Source organism: Neocloeon triangulifer, unplaced genomic scaffold, assembly GCF_031216515.1.
Source record: "Neocloeon triangulifer isolate White Clay Creek 2 clone unplaced genomic scaffold, ASM3121651v1 ptg000013l, whole genome shotgun sequence".
NCBI lineage: Eukaryota > Metazoa > Arthropoda > Insecta > Ephemeroptera > Baetidae > Neocloeon > Neocloeon triangulifer.
The window spans coordinates 1,614,556-1,637,178 of NW_026775555.1; the positions used below are offsets into that span (position 1 = coordinate 1,614,556).

Consider the following 22,623-nt stretch of genomic DNA (forward strand, 5'->3'; position numbering starts at 1 on the left):
AGACGGAGAGCTTTATATATATTTCTCGCGGCCAACACCACCTATAGAGCTCTCAGCCGCCAACCATTTTCACACAGCGGGCGGCCGTTTCCAGTCGCTCTAGCCACAGGTACGCCCAGGCCGTTTTGGCCCCTCGCGACGATTTTCTCTCAATTTCGCGACCCGATTCCCTCCCGGCGTGCGCTTTGTTCATTTTCCCGGCGCAGAAAAATAAGGGCTCGGCTGAGGGCTCTAGCAAGGAAGTCAGTCAGTCAGTCGAGCGACTCCTCATTTATTATTGAAGCCGTCAAAGTGGTGTTTTAAATTCCCTTCCCCTACGCGTTTGCAATCACAATCAATAACCATAAACCTACTTTCTTTCTTTCGCTGCCCCCGCGACTAAATCTTTCATATATTCGAGTTATTACGTGTCCCGACACACACACACGAAACCGAGACTTTTTTCTGCGCGCTCTTGCGACGAATTCGGCGCTCATCAAATTTCCAGAAGCAAACCTAATTTGAAATTTATCACAAATCGATTTATTCCAACACAAACTTTGTCCTTTAAAAAAGTTGATCGGCAATTTAAATAGGTTGAAAATTCCATTACAAGCACTCGGATCTGTCTGCAGCGTTTTTTATTGATGCTATAAAGAGCAAGGAATTTTCATTTTCCTGCTATCGTAAAAAGAAACGCGTCTGGAAAACTTTTTTGCCGTCCTATAATGGCTTGTCGTCGGCCTTATTGATGGCAATCAATATCAATGCCCGGAAGAAAATTGAAATCGCTTGTCACGAAAATTGCAATTTCAAATCGGCCGCAGCCTAAAACCCTCATTCACCTCAGACAGATTTGCCGTGAAATCGATATTGCGCGCACTCCACCTCGCATTTAGATTCGAGCACACACCGGCACGCTACTTGTTTTGCGTCGAAATTCACAACAAGAAGACGGATTCGCAATCGAATTAACTTTCGCTTTTCGTTTTCACGGCGAAATCAAAAAGTTGCAGCGCGTGGAGACGAGAGAGATGGATTGAATTGATGCGTAATATATTTTTATTTTTTTTTTTTTTTTGGCAGATGGTGTTACTCATGGGAGCATCGTCAACCGGGGTGGCCGGCTAAGCAGAGATGACAAGCTCTGGCGCGGGCGTGCGCAGGGTCGGTTCCAGCGAGACGCTGCTGCCTTCTACATCGGCGTCGCCGCAGCGCCAGGCCTCGTCCAGCTCGAGCCTGTTGCCGCCGACGACGGCCGAGGCGCTGCCGTCGCCGACCCTCACCGTGGCGTGTTGCTCTGGCGGCGGCGCCGCTGACGAGGTGCTGCTCAACCTCGCGGGGGTGGCCCCGCCGCCGCAGGAGGCGGCACGCTCCATGCCCGACCTTGAGCTGCACTCTCGCCGCGTTAACGACGCCAACGCGCCCATCCTGATGCAGGCGCCCGGTGCTGACGCCGTCCTCGGCTGCCGACTGCGCTCCTCGCTCGCGCCGCACCCCTACGCCCGCTGCCGCTGCGAGGCGATGCCCCTGGCGCGCTCCGCCTCCAGGGAAAGCGTCCGAAGCTCCCTACATCAGGTGAGCCAATTTGAAAAGAGAATATTTTAAAAAGGGAATTAATTTTTGATAAGTTTCATGGAAAATTCATCCGAGATGAAGCTTTTTTAATGCCGAGAATAGGAAATGAAGTCAGCTTTGAGAATAAGAAAGTGACGACCAAGTCTGTGTTCCAAAATTTATTAGTGATTTTTATCTTAATTTAATTCTGTTAAAATTTTTTGAACAGCAGATTTGATAAGCAGATCAAATGGAACTAACGGACTTAATAATGGAGAATAATTGTTTGTGTCTTGGTGAAATTTCTTTAAGCACGATTATTTTTACCTAATTTAAGAATTCCCAAATTAAATATTTCTTTTCAGTCCTTTCAGATTTACAAATTTTGCTTAATCTTTCAGCAAATTTAAGGAAAATTGAATAAGAATATTATATTTTTGCAGAGTAAGAATTTCTTTTCACTGAAATTTTTTAATTTTTTTCCATGTATTTTGAGAACGGATAAAGTTTCAGCATCCAAGTGTGCTTTTTGCGAATAAAAAAAGTCCCCACGTTACATTCTCAGCAGAAAGGAAATGGAGTGAGTGCAAAGGGGACGAGAAGAAGTGTTCTAGAAGTGCGCCTTGCATGGAGAGTGATACTGCACCGCAGGGCAGCACTGCCGCGCGGGTGGTATACTTCACTCTTGCGACTCTATTGTTCTCTTTGGCAGCGCAAGCGAATTTTTAAAGAATGCATTAAGCTCGCATGAAAAACCCAACAAGTTAAAGGAAACGAAAGTAGGTTATCCGGCTAATAAAACTCAAGAATTCTTTTCCTCTCACACACGTCATGTTATATCGCCTACAAAGTACAACTCTATCATTTTATTTTATTGTCAATGTTGTTCGTTTGCCCAATTGTTACGAAAACATTAACCGTTGAAAAATCATTTATATTTGGGAAGCACAAATTGATTTGTAGGACTAAACGTCAGCACCATTAGCAAGAATTTGGATAAAACTTTGATAATAAAAAAAACCCAATTCGCTGCAATGAGCCTTGGACGACTTATTGTTGGGTTTTTCTTTCACTGATCACAGATAGGCCATGCAGATGGCGAGGAAATGTTTAACATTACAATATTTTAAATTCGCTGACAAATTCATGATAATATTGTTTATTTTTCTAATTGTTACGAAACAAATAATCCACTGTTTTGGCAGAACTCTAGATTATATAAATTTATATATTTTTATGTGAACAATTATTATTATTTATATCCCAGCATGAAAAACAAAGTGAATTTTAAATCAATATCGTTTGTTAAAATTATTTCTTTTTGTCCTCAACTGTTGCAGAACGCGCCGACCATAATGACGAGCGACATGACGCTGCCCATCGTTTTGACGCCACGCGAGCAGCACGTGGTGCCGGCGTGCAGCTCGCGCATCATCCGCCAGAGCTCGCAACCCGAGTCGTCGTGCATCCACTGTCACCACCCGGTGCCAAGCGCCTCCCTCCGCCAACTGCGCGAACCCGGGGACGGGATCGCGGGCATCGCGGCCGATTCCCTCAGGATCAATGGCGCCATCCGCCAGTTCAAGCAGGTACTTTTCCATCCCCCGACCAACCCCGAGCCGACCTCTTGGTGCTTAGCAAGGCAAAGGGCGACAATGGTTCACCACTTCATTATTCGCTTAGTCAAATACTCTCTCTCTCAAAGTGTGCAAACACTTTTCAACTCTGGTTTTTTTAAGCAAAAAGAATTTAATGAGAGTTAAAGTAACGAAACTTTGCCCATTGGTGAGCATCTCTGGTTAACTGTAGTGCTGAGTAGAGAGCCCTTAGCAGATAAGACTGCCCAATCGTTTACCAGCTGACAGTTTTCTTCCCACTTGCAGCAGAGACTTGCCAAGCTGTTCATGTACAAAGACCCTGTTGTTGCTGATAGTTTTAGCTCATCAAAAGTTGTCCCTCTAGAAAAGCTAATTCTACTTTCCAAGCAGTTCGTCATCTGTCTAGCAGATATATTGTCCTGTCTGAAAATAATTGAGATCCCTTTTGTAAAAAGTGATGGTGTTTTGTCATGTGTCGTTCTTCCCTCTGTTAATTAAAACCACCTACAATCGTACAAATTTGTTAAAAAAAAAGAAACACATTCTCATCCACTTTTAGGCGTGGACCAAACATAGAAAAATAGGGTATAGAAGCAATTAAATTTTAATTTATGTGATAATTTCAAAAAATCAATTCAAAAAATAGAGTTACATTAAAGAAATTCACCAAAAATTATGACACATCAAAAGTATAAAATTTACTTTTTACATTTAAAAAGGTTATATTTTCCTGGATATTTCCATTGCAATTTTCGCAACGAAGGGACTTTTTGGCACCGACTCTGAGAAGAGCGTACAAGCGAGATGCGGTGGCGTGATAGTGCTGAAGGACAGATGGCGAGCATCATCTTTTACGACCCCCGCACAGAGCATTACCCGCAACCCATTTTGCTTATTCTCGAAGCAGAGGTTAATCCAGCGAACTTACTTGCAAACTAGATTGTGCCTTTTTTGTCCTCTTTTATAAGAAAAAGGGAAGAACGACGCTTCATTAAAAGTTCCAATACTTGAATCTCTAAGGATTACAATAATAGAAATTGCACCACAAGGGATGACGTGCCACATATATTATCCATTAATATTTACAAATTTAAATCAATCGATTACTATGCAATTGCTTTTTAGGTTTCGATAATCTCAGACTTCACTTTGAGCAGAAAATTGAATTTCGAACTTAAATGAAAGTACCGTTTGTTAATTTTTCTCTCTGAAAAATCTTAAAAAAGTGAAATATTTTAGAATTACAAAAAATTGTTCTTGTTGAAATTTTTTATTTATTCAAAGACAAAAGCCAGAAGCTCATTGGTTCAACAGAAACAAAAAGTTTCCACATCAATATTCTAATTTTTTAAATGCCAATTTTTCTTTTTTAAATCTCCACACTTCAAATTTCCGTTTGACTCCAGTTTGTAAGTGAAAAAAACTGGACGCAAGCGAAAATATAAATTAAAAGTATCAAGATTTCGTCAACTCCAAGCCACGATAATATTTTCAAGTATCTTGAGTTTGGCTTCTTCATCCAATGGTATACCCACGTGCTGTGTAAGTGCTCCAAAAGTATATAACATTCATTATTTCTCTTCTCCCCCTCCTTAGCTTAGCGGCATTATTGTTTTAGCTTGATCTCAGCTGAAAATAGGGCCAACTATATTTGCTGCTGGTGTGCCCCGTACTTCACCGCTACTTAAATTTCTGCTCCCTAGAGCAGCTAAACCAAAACAAACAATAACATTTTGACTGCGCTAGTTCTTCATCTTTCTCTAAAAATGTTTTACAGACTCTCTCACACTTGCTATGGTCTTTCCTTCTATGTAATGCGTGAAAAGACTCACAGTCGGAGATGTTTGTTAGTTGTTTGCTTTTAAAATGAATTATACTTGAATGGTTTTGAAAAACGATTTCAAAATTTTACGCAATTAACTTCTTATTCTCACACACTTTTCCTCTTTCGATATGAACTCTGACTGTTTGTTTTCAGAAAATTGCATGGAACAGAGATGTTGTTTGGTAAACTAAACTATGTTGAATCTTCAATGTCAGATTCCATGTTGAGCTTGCATATTTCTACATACAACGCTTTCTATACCTCTCTATTTGCTGCACAATTTGTAATATGATTCACGCGAAATCAACTTAATTTTGTCGAGGAAATTTCCGCGAGCTGTTCTTTGGAGACGCGACCAGCCCATTTGCTAAATTTTTTGATATCTCTCTCATGACATATTGGCCATAAATTGTAAACAAGCCCCTCTTATATTTGGAAATGTGGTGCAGGGAATTCTTCTGACACCGCAAACTCTTACTCAAGCGAGGAGAACCCGCTTCCGGAGGGCCTTAACCGACGCCAACAGTGAAACGGTCACCTACACCAAAACGGTCGGTGTCTTTTTTAATCATGTTTGAATCACACACATAAACACCCTTTGCAAAATGATTTGGCTGCTTTCTGCAATTCGGCTGGCAACTGCATCACCGCCTTTTCTTGTGTTTATTTTCGCACACACACTCATACCTCAACACACCATAATTATATAACTTTTTTCTCTATAAATTATAAGGATTTAATTTCATCTCAATCAGTTGAAATTGCTTGATGCAGTGAATTTATACTTTTCAGTGCGGATAATTTTTGACTTGATTCTGAAAGTAGAGAGCTCGAAAGAGTAAGTCGTAGATGATGGCAAGTGATGCCACTAAAAAGAGACGTGAGTTCGCGCCGTTATTCTTCTCTATCAGATTTCAATGTGCTGTGAAAAACTGCCCGGCTGGCATAGCTGCTCATCAGGACGCTTGTTTGTGCATTTTATGAATGTCTCAATAACCATTTTAATACATATAATTACGAAGCAGAGGTTATACTTATATTATCCTGATGAAATAAGTAGAGAATGATATGCAATAGATTTTTTTTGGATTTTTTCCATTTTTTAACTTGAAAACGAGCTATGGAAATTGAAACTCACCTTTAAATTTTGTGTTTTTGTACAACTGCACTAATTGCACGATGATGTATACAAAATCACAATAATTGTGTCCACTTGCCTGTTTGCATGCTCAGTATTTGACAATGTGAATGAACTCCATCATAATTATTGTTTAAATCGTCACTTGAAACGATAAAGAATGTTAATTATTATAATTCAAGATCTTGTCACCAATAAATAAATAATTAAGTTTGGTGGCTCGCTTAAAAACGCTGTTCTGTTGTGAGCAATAATTAAAAAAAAATTAAATTTTCGAAAAATTTAAACTTAACCACTAAATCGGCAGCATCTCTACCAAAATCAGCTGCTTATATTTTGATTTTGGTCCACTTCTAGGTTTCCTGACGCACAACCAAACGTTGCTCGCAGCATTCCCGTGTGTAAATTACAATAAAAATCTCCTTTATACATGTCCGTGTCACTATTTCAATATAAACACAATTCGTCCATGTACATCATCTTCTTTTAGCTTTCCTTTCACATTGTTTGTTAAAAATATAAATGCATTAATTAAACATTTAATAAAATTAGTTATAGCGTTTCAGCTAATTTTACACAGGAAACTATTTAATGCACTTTATTAGAAGCTTTTCCGCTCAATTTAGCGCCTAGATTTCACCCACTTAAACTTGTGTCTCTTGTGTAAATGAATTCCCATCGATTTAATTCCAGTTCCATCAGCTTTTGAACTTTCCATGGGAATGAATTTGTAAATCACGGGGCTGTCTATATTTGAAAACCAATTTCAGTGGAAAACTAGGCAAATTTCAATAGCGAAACGTTTTGAACGAAATAGACCACTTCGATCTGCATCCAAACACTCGAGAATCAACGATTCAATTGAACCACTCGGTTTTCATGTATTCCGGCTCGACTGAGTGGATGAGCAAATTTGCCGCTCTTTAATGTTTACTGAACTTGCCGTCAATCAAAGCCAATTGGATTATTGAACGGAAATAGATTCGTACTATTAGTAATACGGTTTTATCATTGCAAATTAATGTGATTTGAATTAAAAGTCTGCTTTTCCTCGATACGTTTTGTGAATTGTTTATAGTTTAGGAAAAAAATATCATGATCTGAGCTGTAAAAAAAAACTTTGACGAAAATTAATAAAAAAATCTTTTTTTTTAAAGAAAATATTTTTCTTTCAAAGTAAAACTTTTCCGTGAAAAATTATTAAAATTTCAATTTTTTAATATAAATTTAGACATTGAATTTATTAATTTTTTAAATTGTTACTTTAAAGATAAAAATATTTCTAAAAAAAGATTGATTTTTGTACTAATTCTTGTGAAAATCAGTCAAAATGATTTCACAGCTGAAACATGTAGTGCAGGATATTGTTTTTCTTAAATAATAATAAACAACTGAGCAAACCATCGAGGAAAAGCCGACTTTAAATTAAAATCACCATGAATCGTCGATCGTGAAATTCTACTAATCTTCTATTAATCTTAATTTCATCCCTATTAAAATTGAAATCAGATTTTCAATTCAAAATTATTCCTCTTGTTACTATTCTTTCAACTATTGAAAATTAAATTTTTATATCCTATTTGAATTTTCCAAAATTATTAACCCTCTTTTAAATTTGTATTTTTTTTCAAATTGAACTTTTCTGGGAGACTGACTCTGCTTAACATTGGTTTCTCCAAATCATCACTGAGGTCACGTATATGAAGCGAGAAGCGACACCCTCAGAGCGCTGCAGATTCGCTTGCGAACCGTTTCGTTGATCGAAACGCTCGAATTGTCTCATTATCCTGACGCAGGCTCCCCAATCTCAATTGGGAGCGAGAGAAAAAAAATTATCTGTTTCCATTTAAGGCCGCCCTAGATGCGCACAGAGTGGTTTTCGGGGGGCAGACACGAAATAGGGATTTCACTCCACCCAGCACTTTGAAGAAAAGGATTCCCAGATTACTTTTGCGGCACGTAGGCCGCGGCGCATTGCATACAAAGGATTCCAAGCAAGATTGATACGACCCTCCGCAATGACCGAAATTTGAAATATAAAATTTGTTTGGTCGAAAATCGAGATAATTTTGCAGGCGTCGTGACTTGATTAATGGAAAGGAATACGATTTGAATAAAAAGAGGCTCGCAAAAATGTATATTTGGCTGGAAGAAATATCGGAGTAGGCAGCGCGAGCAAGCTAGAGAGTGGCAAAGGGGACGCATGCGCTCGCACCGAAAGGGGTGCAGTATTATGTGGCCGATGTAATGTGGGCGCAGAAGCACAGTTCTGGCAGCAGCCGTGGCCGAGGGACGCAGGCCGGACGATCCCGAAAGGCATTTTTTCCCTATCCGTGTGTGTTTTGAGGAGCGCCGATCGACCATGTGCCATGGGGGGTGCCACCTTTCTCCCCGGTCCTCTCCTGCGAGCGTGGTGCTGCCGGACAGGTGCCTCCATGTTGGGGGCGGCCTCAGCTGCCTCCAACGCCAGGGCCCTTTGCCCTTACATGTGTAGGTGACTCTGTTCGCACGCCTCTGGACAAATGTTCAAGTTCTTCAGGAAGAAAATCACACACTTTTAGATTAGCAATATATATATTTACTCGCAAAAATAGCCTGTCGACCTGCAACTCCGGTGACGCGCCATCCGCTGTCAAGGCCAGGTAATTTCTCCCCTCATCTTTTTATCCAGCGAATCTCGCTTCTTCCGCATTCATTTATATTCTTGTACGTTCAGTTTTCTGTTTGCTTGCAATTCACTTTTATGCAAATAGCGGTTTTGCTCTCTCGCGAGCGCGGCTGCGCGTTCTCTGCGGTCCAATTTGGTTGTAACGTCAAAACGTTTATTTTCGCATTCTCGACGCGAGTTCACTTCGTCTGGAATCTCTCGCACACAAACACACACTGATTCGTTTCACTTTCTAAGATACCGCTTCGTCGGTCGATGGCATGTGCAAAGTTTCATCGTTATTAATTATTCCTTCGAAAGAAAATTTTAAAACTATAATGAACTGAATTTCGCTTCTTGTTTATTTGGTTCAAAATCCTGAGAGGGGAAGAAATTCTGTTTTCCTTTACAGTAAATTGGCAATTTTATCGCGCATCACTGTTTATAGTTCTCGTTATGCAAAGTGCACTTGGTAATGAGAAATATGTGCTCGTGTGCACAAAAGACCCGCAGGCTTTCTCTTGAATAAGTATGATCACACTGAAATTTCGCCAGAGATGGGCGCACAAGGTTTTTGGACCGCCGGAAAATCGTTTGCTGGGTTTTATGGCGTCGAAAGAGAAGGCACTGCCCAAAACACTTCCGACTGGAGGCGGCTGGAGGCAGGGGCTATTATCACCTCGCACGCCCGACCGCCCGTCGATGTGATGATGAGATACGCGTTAGCAATTCCAATCAGCTTTCTGCGCCAGCGAGGACTCGGTTTGCGACAACTTTATCAATATTAATTTTTTACGCAGGAGCTTTTCTTTAACATGGAAATAATTTTGATCAAACTTATTGAAAAAATATGACTAAAAATATTAATTATTCATTGATTGAAAAAAAATTAAACCCTCATGCAAACATTTAATCCGCTGGGAGCAGGTTGAATTTGCAAACGCAGCAGAAGCTCCGCAACATAAAAATATAAAAATAACGCTGTCGCGCGCTTTTGAGGACAAAATATCATGAACTGAATGTGTTTAAAAGTTTTTATAAAAACCCTGTTAAATATTAAAATTTTGAAAGAAAATATATTTAATTAGTTACAAAATGTGATTTGGCGTAATTAGCGTATCATCAAAAATCATTAGTTCAATCCATCCACATTTTTTACTTTCGACCGCGAAACCCCGAGGAAACACTTTCAATAAGAATGAAAAAAACGAAGCACTCTCATGATGACTGCGCAGAATCCAGTTCTGAAATAACGACGGCCAAATGGCATACAAAATTGCTTGCCAAACGAGTTGAAAGAAATCCCGAGCGAAAGGGAATTGATGCACTTCTCCATAATGATGTTTTCCGCGAGAATCTGCCGGCACATATTCGTTTTTGCCTCACAATTGTAATTTCGGTTGGGATGGAGAAAAAAAATCAGTTAGTAAAAAAGAGCTTTTTTAAGTAGGGAAAATTCTCTCTGCGTCACATTCACACTCAAAGCCCATTCTGTGTGTGCGGTGAAATGCGACTTAATTGAAAGAGTGCCCCGCATGTAATTCAATCGAGTGCCCCATTCATTAACGAATAATCCCTTATATAAATATAGAGCAACTCTCCCTCCGTGTATTCAAAATTCTGTTGTAAAAAAGAGCCGTCTGAGCCAGCAGCAGGTGCCTCTCTCTTTACTCATTTTATTGACTGCTTTTCTCTTTTGAATAAATCACAGTCGGGGAAAAAAGCGGCGTGTTGAAAGAGGAGCCAATCATGTCTAATATTTGTTGAAATGGGCGTTTCGACAAACGGAAATACTTGCAAGCCGCGTTTTATCAGATCTTCCTCCATAAGATAATGGGGCTAATAAATCCCACAGCTTCGCCCCCAGGCATAAGGAAAGCAATATCTCAACTGGATGAATTTGGCTTCCCTCCAGACAAAATTACCCGCAGCTGAATCGCAGTGAATCCGACCCCCGGGGCAAATACTTGTCTTGCGGATTAAAAAAAAAAAACAAACTCGATTATTTTGTATTCTCAGAGGAAAGTTTGTATAATTAACGGTCGCGTGCACGGCTCACGCAGAGCGCGCACCTGTTTTCAAATCAAAATAATTAATAATAATTTGGCCATGTTATTACTTTTTATTGGTCGCCCATTATTGCGAGCTAATTGCTAGTTTGGAGCGGCTTTGATTGAAAACGGAGCGCACGCAAGAACCAGTTGCTCGCGCATCATATGCGGCCAGCATCTCTAATGAAGGGGGGCCTTTATAATTGTAGGCCTGCTGCAAAGTAATACGTACGCAAGCAACTCTTGATTTAGTCGCCCAAACATGGAGCACAACAATAGCAACGCGGGCGCTGCTCCGCGCCAGCTCTCGGTCAGTCCTCTTTGTCATTATCATCATTTTGCAGCCGGTTTATCCAATTGTTTTCGTTTGCTTGCCAAAACGTAATCCCAGCTGCGCACTACTTCTGGCATTTTCGCCGAACCGGACCTTTTGCGGGCGAGCCGGAATTTTGCTCTGCGACCGCAAAAAAGCAGACAAACGCGTATTTGCGGGAAAAGTGGCGTGCAAGCGGTGCGACCAAAGAACACAAATTCGTTTTAGCAAAGTGAGCCTGAGATGTGAGTAACACGCTTTTTCCGTCCGCTCACTTGTGACACAATCATACCGGGCGTGCTATTTGCAGGACTCACTGAATTTTTTCGCTGCATGCAAGGTCGTGCTACACTAAAGAACGTGTGACCCTGTTTGTTGTAAGACGTGTACACCTTGAAGTGGAGTAAAAACTTGCAATGTGCATTCGTAATTTAATTTAAATCGTCGTTGTCTTGCATTGTACTTTTTCTGTTGTATTGCAAGACAAATTGAATTTTTATCAAGTGAAATTTATTCTATATGCTCCACATTTCTAATTAGCCAATAAAATATGATAATATTTACATAAATATAAAGAAAAATTAAAAACCACTTAATTTTGCTTTTGAAAGACGCAAAACCAATAATTTAAAACTTGCGTATATTACAAATTTTAGTCAAAAGTTGGTTTGATAATTTATTAAAGACTGTATAATTTTTATGCAATTCAATTTATTAGAATATTTGGCAACAATTTTAAGAAAATTTGTTTTTAACGTGTAATCAGAAGTGTAATATTATTGACAAGACAAACCTATTCCAGTTCAGGATAGTCCAAAATTGTCACCCTTGAAAGATTTCTCGTGGATTATAGCAACTCGTGCAAGCAAAAAGTTTATATTTAAAGTCTAAAACTAGAAATTGAATAAACTTCAAAGAGTTATAATGAACAAAAATGGTCATTAATATTTATTAATGAAGTAAATGTTGCACGCAAAGTTTCTCGGGGAATGATTAAAATAAAAATAAAAACTTTTTGCATTTTTATATTTTTTAACATTTTAAATACTTTTTAAATTCAACACTAACATTACTTTATTTTGGGTTCATCTTCAGTAAAAAATTGGATGCGTGAACAAACTCCAATTTAAATTGGACATATTGTGGTAGTAGTTAAAATGACAAAGTTGTGTCAGTTTAAATTGTTGCTGCTTGGATGAGGATGTCCTGCGTCCCAAATAATGTACAATCAATTTTGGCAGATGACTGTGGGACACGCGTTTTGCAAATCGGCCTGATTACATTGTCTCTCGATAACCCTCCGTCCGATCAACGCTTCGAGCATCCGAGCGACCTTCCTTGAGGGGAATTACGGTAGCGTCCATATAGATAATTAGCCCGATCGAAAAGCGGATAATAGATCTGAGTAAGGAAATTGAAAGGAAGCAGCGTGCGATTGGGGCGCCGCAAACGGGTCAAGGAGTGAGTGTGGCCATCAGAGAGGGAGTGGCTTTTGACCTGATTCGCGCGCGCGGATCTCGTTATGCTTCCAGATGCACAATGCATTTTCCGACCCATCAGCCGCACGAATATAAAGATAAAAGAAGAAGCCCGCTTTTCACTGATGTGCTCCCAGCCAGATAAAGAGTGAGTGCGCTTTCGCTTCGGTTGAGCGAAATTCTCCGACTCTCTTTCCCAGGATGAAACGAAAATACGACTCGGGGCGCCTCGCCGGCATAATGGATTCAAGAGCCGTGTTCAAATTCAATTATGATTTCCATTAATATTAAGTCCGCGGCGTCTTCGCGGCGTTTCTTGTCATGATGAATGAGGGGGGCCAAAATTTAATTCTCGGCGGAAAGACGGCGCGCAAATGCGATCTCGCTTGTCAATTCTAATATCTGCAGGAAACCAGAAGCAAATAAGAAGCGCCGTAAAAAAAGTAGAATGATTTATCGCTCGTAAAAGATACCGCGCGCCGCCTCCTCTCAGCTAAAAAATAAATTCGTTTCATCACACCGTCGCTCTAATTAAAAGTCTGGCTTGCTTTGTTGTTTCATTAGAAGCAATTTAAATCAGTTTGTCGCGGAATATCCTGCGCGGCGCGTGTAAAACAACAAAGCGAGCATTTTGAACGATACGCCCTTTGGCACGGTGCCCAGACCCTCAGCCTCCCTTGTGCGAGATTAAAGGACGCGAAAACCGGACTATAAATTTAATTTTAATTCGATTTCGCCATCAAATTGTTTTACGGCCGCCGCTGATTGCTATTCAAATCCATGCATAAAAATCTGGCTTGTTATTCCGACAGCGGAGTGATTTTTTTCCGATATTGATTGATACGTCTGTCGGCAAATGATTTTGACACATTCGGGATTCGTGACAAGCCTACAGACACACTCTCGCTTCGCCTAGCACACTAACACTTCATTTTCCATCAAGCTGTCGTTGCGAATCAACATTTACATCCATCAATTTTTGTGCGTGCGCTCGCATGAAATTGACAATCGCGAACTAAAAAAATTACATTTTGAACCAGAATTTTTTAAGTATAAATAATTTCATAATATTTTCATTAACTCTGTGGATTCAGCCGCAGCACCAACTGACAGTCCCCTTCATTTTCCTCAGATGTTATAGTTAGTGCCGTTCACATTTTCAGAATGCACAAATTCACTATATGCAAATTAAATTTAGTACCAAATATGAATGATACAATTTTTCATTTAATTCAGAGCAGCAAGTTTAGAAAAGGCTTAGGCAAAATTTGAACAGATCTTTCTATAGAAGCTTAAAAATAATGTAGAGAATCGAACATTTTAGTGCCTGCTCTGTTAGATGAGTTTTTTTCCTGAATTTTGTCATATGCTGGAACGAGGCTTTTGTATTTTTGCAGTTGCGCAAGCCAACGTCGACGACGTCCATCCCTGGCGCAATGAAAAACCAGTCCAGCAAAGATTCTGCGAGCGAGGAGGCCGGAATCGCGTTGGTTGGAGTCCACTCTGAATACCCAAAGTACACAGAGGAGCGCAAGGCACTTGTCGGCACAGGAGGCGGCGGCGGCGGCGGCTACGGGGGCGGCGGAGGCGGCGGAGGCGCTGGAATCTTATCTGCGGCGGGCACCGGCTGTGCTGGCAAGCACAGCAAGCCAAACGTCGGCTACAGGCTGGGCCGACGCAAAGCTTTGTTCGAAAAACGAAAGCGCATCAGCGACTACGCCTTGGTCATGGGCATGTTCGGCATAATCGTCATGGTCATCGAGAACGAACTCTCCAGTGCCGGGGTCTACACCAAGGTAGGCACATTTTTAATTACAAATTTTTCAAAGCAATCTTCAGAAAATTTATAATACAAAAAAAAATTGACAGACAAAATATTTTATACAGATTTATTTTCTAGAAAATAAATTTAAAATTATTTGTATGAAGAAATTGATACTTGAGGAGATGGATCGGGGTTTTCCTCGTTGCGAAAATTGTTTTTATTCAAAAACAGTTTCGGTTTTCATGAGCAAGACAAAAAATCAACAAAATTGAAAAACGTGAAATTTAAGTCCTAAAACTAACAAATAAAAAGGTCCGTACTTGAATTTGTTAGTTATAATATTTCTATGTTAAAATTTTGTGTTTTTTCAATTTTGCCGATTTGTTTTGTATTTTTCTTGCTCATGAAAACCAAAACTGGTAGAGAGCAAAACAAAAACCATTTTTTTTTTAACAAGGAAAAAGCCAGAGTTCATCATTTCCATGATCATTTCCTCGCGAGTGTCAATTTCTTCTTACAAAGGTCTTTAGAGTATAACAAAAATAAAATATAACATTATTTTAACAGATTTTATAGTTAAATTTTCTAGAAAATTCAAAATCTGAAGATTTTTTAGGATGTCAAAAAATAAGAAATGAAAGCTGCAATTTTGACTTGCTTGGAGTAAACGAACTTTCACAGTTTGCGTGCGTAAACTGAAATTTTGAATACACACAGAATTTCATCATTAAGGGAAAGTTTTCAAAAGGCGGATGAGATTTGTTTTGCTTGTCTTTCAATCAGCCTTGCTGATCCGCGCGTGGCTCATCGCGCAAGAATGAATGAAGATGAATAGCACACATCACACTTTATCCCCCTGTTAATGCTAACAGATGCCGACAGAAATGCAAACAGAAGGAGTTTTTCCCCTTCACACCAGGCAAGCGCAAAAAATTTATTTCCAGAGCGCACCAAAATATTACACAAAATTAAAAATGCTAATTTGCCAGCTGAGCAGCAATGCAAAAAAAAAACCGCCGGCAGCATTTGTCAGCGGCCGAAAGCCTCTGCACACATCTAACAAGCTTACGTACAAGCAGCTTAACCTGTCGTTTCTAAGTCTTCGGCGAGCAACGAGGCATCGGCAGATTCGCCTCCGCTGACACTCAACACGAGCCTTTTTTGAGCGGCGCCAATTTGGCCGATGCTTTTTATGCCCAAAATAAATAAATCACGTTTGTCGGCGAAATCGTACAACATTTAATTGGGGAATAATTAGCGAACGAGCAGCAAAGTGGTTTCCTTTGCGGCCCGAGCGCCTCTTATTCGGCAAGTTTGGCCTGGGCGAGCATCAAGTCGGCTGCTGAGATTTAGGGCTTTGCTTTGATCCCGCGCGAGGCGGGGATCTTCTCGAATCATGCGAAACTCCAAAGACGCTGAAAATTCAATTTCTTCCGGTTCGCGTCTCTCGCAAATGATGATTTCTTTGCGCATCCCAAATGAAAAGCGATGAGGAGACGCATTTTATTTTCATTTCACGCGGGACAGCACCATCCGCGGCGTGTACAATGCTTGAGATGAAACACATTCTGGCGCGGTGGACCACGCGTTAACGATGTTTCTCCTCCTCTGCGCCTTGATCCGTCTGTTTGGCCCCGCCGGAGTTTACACAGAGCGGAGAACATCAACAGAGTTTTGTTCCGAACATGCTATAATAATATGCTCGTCGCATTGACCGCAGCTGACGGGGCGGGTGCGCCGCATGGAAATTCCGAAGTGCCGCAGCCCCAATTATTCTCGTTAATGAAATTTTACGTTTGGAGCGCGTTCGTTTCCATCGAGAGCCGGATTAAATAATTAAACGGAGCTAATTCGGGCTAATTTGTCGCAGCAGCTGCCTCGTTCGATCTGATTAAATTCACGCGCAGTGTGTCGCGCATAACGGTGCGAAATTGGTTTCCTCCGAGAAATTCTTCTTGTTTATCTGATTGTCGTCACGTTTCGCAAATAGCCTTGATATGGCCGCGAGCCAACAGCCACGTGCATTCGTTGTACGCGACGCTAACGAGCACCACTCCACTCTGCGCGCACCAGCAAGAATCGTTTATGCTAAAACGACATCACTCGAGCCGACTTAATTATCGAGTGGATTTTCAAATAAATTGTCTCGCGCCGTTCGTGTGCGCAAATGTGACTGACAGATAATGAGGGAAAGTGTGTCCGTGCCGTGTTCAACACGCGATGGGCCAATTTTTTACAATGTGTAATTGTATCAAAGGGCGAATGATAATTATTGCCTGCTTCTAGTGAGCTTCCGCATTCAGCCGCAAATATGGAAAAATTTCATTTACATTAATTAGATTCAAATTTCAAATCATAGTAAGGAAGCACAAACGAGTTCTGTTTACTTCTAAAAAACGATAGAAGTTTAAATAATAAAAAAGATTTTTTTGAATTATTAGGAATTTTGTTATTTCAATGAAATTAAAATTATTATTTATTTAATCCTGGAAAATTTTATTCAATTGAATTACTAATTAGTGAATTTATTTTTTGGAAACTTAATTTTTTGAAATGTAATTTTTACCAACGAATGGAGAATGAATAAAAAATATGGTTATACATATTATTATTGTTTTTTTATTTGTCCAAATCGCTCATCACATTGATTACATTCAATTGTTGAAATTAATTATTTGAAAAGAGAGGAATTGTAGTAAAAAACGGCACCACCACTAGTAAGAATTTTGCTAAAACTTCCACATCCCTCGCAGTGAGCCTAAGAGTACAATTTTAAGCACAATTTATCTTCGGTAAACAAATTTAATTGTAATTTGATGAACAATAAAAAAAATTGAATGTATACAATGAATTAGTATCAATATGGACAAATATTCAACAATAGTAATAACACAATAAATAAAACAATAAAGAAAAAAATTATATTCCTCATTTTTCTTTTCTTAATAGCCACTTTTAATATTAAATATAAACTGACTGATTAAATTCTACTTATCTCGCATCAACAGTAAGGATTTCAAAGTTATTTCACGTCATTGCACCCAAAGACGGCGGCAGCTAATTCCTTTCTGGGCTGCTCGGCTGACCAAATTGGTTTGCCGAGCTAACTCGGTGGCAAACAACACTCGATTCCGCGGGAATGCATTTGTGTGTGAAAAGCAACCTTATTGCAAGCCAAACTCCCCGAGGAGCCCCACGAGAGAGAATGAGGGCGAAGAAGACTACACGTTGTTCATGGCAGCAGCAAAAAGCCATCCCTCGGCAGATCTTTGGTGGGCGAAAGGAGCTTTCACTTGGGCCGCGCCACCCCCTTTCATTTCCTCCACTTACGTATTATCTTGTTTCGCTGCGTGATTTAATGTTTCACCCCATTTTGCGGCCCGTTTTTATGAGTGGTGGCCTTGACAAAAAAAAACCCCGAAGGGACGTGGCCCAAATTCGCTCCGCATGCATATGGATGCGGATCGTGTGCTGCAGCGTCCCAACGGTCCCAAGACGCCGTTTCGGCTAAACCGCCGCCGGACCTCTCGAAAAGTTGCTCTTTTGATCCAACACGCTGGGAGGAACTCGATTTCGATGCCTCGGCGGTTTTGTTTTTGCTCCAATGCTCCGCTTTCCCTCTGGGAAGCAAGTTTCGAAAGTACATTAAATAAATGTACTCTGGCGGATTATGATGTTTACTGTTTCAAATCTAATAGCTAAACAATTTTCAACACGTATATTTAGGAAAAAAACAGGCAAATCTCAAATTGATATAGCATTTTTATGGGCTGCACGCACAGAGCAGCTTAATAATGTGAGTGACGGCATTATCATTGGCAGCACGTCCTGCTGCTCCGTCCCTTTTTTCCGCAACTACATCACCGTTTGAAAGTTGCAAAAAAGAAAGAAGCCTGTATCGCTCGCTCTCGGCTAAACGATTTGGAGCCATTTCTTTGCACGGCCGGCGAGCCATCAATAACGCGCGCCCAACTTGATGAAGTCATCTCGTCTCCACTGCATGTAAAAAGAGCGCTCGGCTTAAAACAAATAATCAATCATTAGGTTTGGCGGGCCCTTCATCCCATTCAACCGACGCGCGCTTGTGTTTCCACTGTCACGGTTTTATGACTTTCGATAAAATTGACGCCGGAGAATTACAAGCCCGGACAAGCTAATGAATTCAAGACGCGTGTTCAGTGAGCGAAAATTGAGAAGCGCTGTCTCGTCAGCTCGTATAAATTCCATTTCGCACTCTGTCAAAGTTTATTTCCTTTGTGACCTCCCCATAAACTTTTTTCCGTCGTCAATTTGGACCGACGAGATTGCTTTTCTTCTACAAACTACTTGTTATATAAAATTGAAAAAAAAAAACTCTCGCAGAATTTTAATTTAAAACTGAATAACAAAAGAAACAAATAATTGTTTTAAATCAAGTCTCGCAGCGCTTCTTTTATTTTTTCGGAATTGGCACTTGAATAAAACAATCTGTTGAGTTTCTCCCTGGATCTATTTTTGAATCGCTAGTCTAAATATTCAAAATGTTATTTCTAAATGATCTTCCATGAATATATATGCGCGCGGCTGGTGTGCGAAGGGGCGAAGCTGCTGCTGCTTCAGAGGTGCTGAGAATAGTTCTCTCAATCTGTGTATCAGTGAATGACGCTGCCACGCTACGTGACCTCATCATTTAGCTGGCACTCTCTCCCCGCAACACGTCACTATCCATCCATACTGTGCGGCTGCATATTTATCTCGCAACGACCACTGACGGCAAGAGATGAATCTCAACGAAATCTCTTCATTAATACAACAATAGCTTAATTTTATTAAGATATAAAATTATTTTTAATAAATCATCAATAATAACTATATTATTCATTTAAAAATATTAATTTTTTTTTTTAATTCTACTTAAAACTATTTTGAAACGCCCTTTTGAACTCTGCCCTTTGTTCCGCAGAGCCAGAGTTTGCTTAAAATAATTCTATCGCATTTTTTCGTGGGCGAAAATGACAATTTTAATAATAATTTATCTTTTGAGCTACGATAACTCTGCTCCTAGTATAGCTGCAACAAAGTTCTACGTATCAAAATTTTCCTCTTGATATGCTCTTTCAAACCATGTGCCACACTTGCAAAATATATTGTGGTAAGGTCAAAGGTATCCAGGGTCAATGACCTTTTGTGACCGGGTCACTATGTGCGATACATGGTCTGAAAGAACAAGTCAAGGGCATTACTTTTAGTCATTATACATGTTGTCCTAAATCTAACAGGAAAAAGTTAAATAGGTTCAAAGCTAATTTTCAGCCTCTGGAGCTCGGAAAACCACATTTTTTGAGTTTCTTATTTTTTAAATAAAAAAACTGTGACACATACCACTTTTTTTGACATTGTTTTTAATGTAAAATTTTACGTTCTACACAATGGCTATTTCAGAATTTCAAAAACGTTTGTGCCAAGCTGTCAAATTTGAGGTCAAAGGACACGAGGTCACCAAAAGTGACCTTGACCTGTGACCTACAATTTTTCGCTCAACAGCAAAGTTGTAGAGGGTGACAAGAGGAATTCAGCCATACCCGGATTTTTGTTGTATGATCACGGCAAGCTGAAATACAGCCGTTTGAAATTTTCAAAAACCCAATTTTTAACGTCCCGTAAAACCCGTAAATTTTGAGAAATTGGGGTAAAACTATATATTTTTGAAAACCTCCTGACATGTTCTTTCTGGTCCTAAAAAATTGTAAAGATCGCAAGACCCTTACCAACGCATTGTACCTTTCACGAATTTTCGCCGTAGAACAATTTTTACTTGAATTATTGAAAACAAAAAATGATGATAGAGTGGAAGCGAGTAAAAAATTATCTACCAGAATCTTGTAAAAAATTTAATGATTAGAGTTCTTTATCAAAGATTTTGTTGAACTTCAATTATTTAGTTACTTATTATTCTCTTTCATGCATAATAGGTAGTCCACGATTGAAGTTCGCGCGAACGAACTTCGCTGAGCGAACAGGGAACTTCGCGCGAACTTTTTTTTCGTTCGCTTGAAGCGTCCACGATTGAAATACAATATTCGCGCGAAGTTTCGTCACTAATACGTCACAAGTACCTAATAAATAAATTGATTTAAATTTAAAAAATTTAAATTTATCTTGTTAAGTTAAAAAAACTATATATTTGAGAACTGACCAAAAAATTTAATTGAAAATTCAGCAAAAAAATGTAAATAAATAAAAATAAAATATTTAATTTTCATGCGTTTTTTTATAGTAATTTACAAGAGTACTATAAAATGTCAATAATTTTAATATTAAATTTTTTTTCAATGGTTACAAAACAGCTAAAATATTGAAAATTAATCAATTGTTGGGAGGAAAATATTGAATTGTTAAGGCACCACCACCACAAAGAATTTTGCTAAAACTTCCATCCACCAAAATGAGTCCACTTAGAAATTAGAAAAATAATTATTCATCAAATTTTGAAAACGATTTTCTCAATACAATAGAATTGATATTAATAAAAATTGCAAAAATAAAACAGCGATGATAGACATTTTAGATTAATTAGCTTTCGTTTAAATTTCTTAAAAATAGTTTAGGGTAATGTAGAATTAAATTAAATTTTATAATCTCAATTGATCAATCTAATTAAAAATATCAATGTATCAATATATTTAAAACAAAAATTTTTTGTCTTTAAAACAATGAAGTTAATTTCTATGAAAATGAAGTTATAAGGTACCAAAAATGTAATCAAAATATATTGAAATGAGATAAATAAATTAATTAATTTGGCTTTAAAATTAAAATTTTCCTGTAAAATAAAAAAAAACGAAATTGAGATCTGGCAAAAAATCTAAATAATTAAAAAAAAATAACTTCATGAGCTTTTTTATTATTTTAATTTTTATGAAAAGCACGCATGCGCAAGATTTTTCGCTCGACGCGGGTCTGGCGAAGTTCGCCAGAGTAGAGCTCGATTCAACGAGCGAACTTCGCGCGAGTCGCGCGAACTGAGAAATTTCGCCCAGCGAACTGATCGTGGACGCTTTATGGGCCACACATGTTATTAACTTTGTTCGTTCGCGCGACTTTTCAATCGTGGACTACCTATAAGAATTTCTTTTTTAATAGCAAATTCTTGTCGGGGAGGATGGCCGTGATGGGCCGTGCGAGCGAACGTGCCTTGCGTTCCGTCAATTGTGGCGCCGCTTTTTCCAAATTGGCGCCATAAGAGAAGAAAATACGCCTGATCGGGCTGTCGTCAATAGTGTGCGGCAGCCCATCGAGGCATCACAATCGCGCGCGCTTTCAAGCGTGACCCCATTCCCCGGCGCTGCCTCCACCTAATAATCACACTAATCAGGGGCGCCTGATTATTAAGCAGTTGAGTGCATGAAAGACCGGCCATAATTGAAAAAGGGCCCCGGCGCGCTGCAGTTAAAAAAGCAATCTGCACCCGAGCTCGTAAATTTCGCCTGCTGAGCGGAAGAACGGCGGCACAGCAGGTTGGCTTCTCACCAAAAACAAGCACAGTGGCTTATGTGTGTGTGTTTGCGATGCGAGAATAGTGAGAACGAGTGCAGCGCACTCCCTTCATCTGCTCGTTCCATTTACAAATTGTGCGTATGTAAATCTCAACGACGCTCGTTGTTATTGCCGAAACTTTGAGAGTGTCAACGTGACATGACAGGGTAAGGTGCTAACGCGGGCACATGAAATATAAGAAAAATTCACTTGTGGATTTAATTGGATTTAATATACGGAAGGCAAACGGGGAAAAAACAATTTTAATGAAAATTTTTGCATTTATAGCAGAGTTTTGAAGTGTTTTGGTTAGTTTATGAAGTTTTTTCTCAAGTCCTTAAAATTTAGATTCAAATATACAACAAATCGTGATTTAGCAAATTTCTGTTTTGATTTATTTTTACCTGCACAATATGAAGATTAGAAAATTATCATTTCCGTTAATATCCGAACAAAAAAAAATTTGTTTCAAGAAATTGACACTCGAGGAGATGATCTGATCATGGAAGTGAAGAGATCGGGCTTTTTCCTTTTTTTTAAATTGTTTTTATTCCGGCAGTTTCGGTCACGGTCTGCGTCCTTATTTCATGAGCAAGTAAAATTAAAACATCACATTTTTAACAAAAAAATTCAAAATCTTAAAACTAAAAATAAGGTTGGTACTTGAATTTGTTAATTTTTAGATTTTGAATTTGCTGTTAAAAATGTGGTTTTCCAATTTGCTGATTTTTGTTAATATTCTTGCTCATGATATAGG

At 39.2% G+C, this 22,623-nt stretch overlaps 1 protein-coding gene across 6 annotated transcripts in view; it reads left to right on the plus strand.

The window, feature by feature from the left end:
• Nucleotides 1-22,623, plus strand: part of LOC132198564 (small conductance calcium-activated potassium channel protein) — a 50,309-nt gene that overhangs the window by 9,086 nt on the left and 18,600 nt on the right. For 4 of the 6 annotated variants that reach the window (XM_059622656.1, XM_059622655.1, XM_059622658.1 and 1 more), the window contains exons 2-5: nucleotides 1,066-1,557; nucleotides 2,877-3,125; nucleotides 5,409-5,510; nucleotides 13,984-14,382. In XM_059622656.1, coding sequence (XP_059478639.1) covers nucleotides 1,117-1,557; nucleotides 2,877-3,125; nucleotides 5,409-5,510; nucleotides 13,984-14,382 — 1,191 coding nt within the window. In that variant the 5' untranslated portion in view covers nucleotides 1,066-1,116. The remainder of the gene's footprint in view (nucleotides 1-1,065; nucleotides 1,558-2,876; nucleotides 3,126-5,408; nucleotides 5,511-13,983; nucleotides 14,383-22,623) is intronic. The other 2 variants (XM_059622660.1, XM_059622659.1) reach the window with 1 other exon arrangement.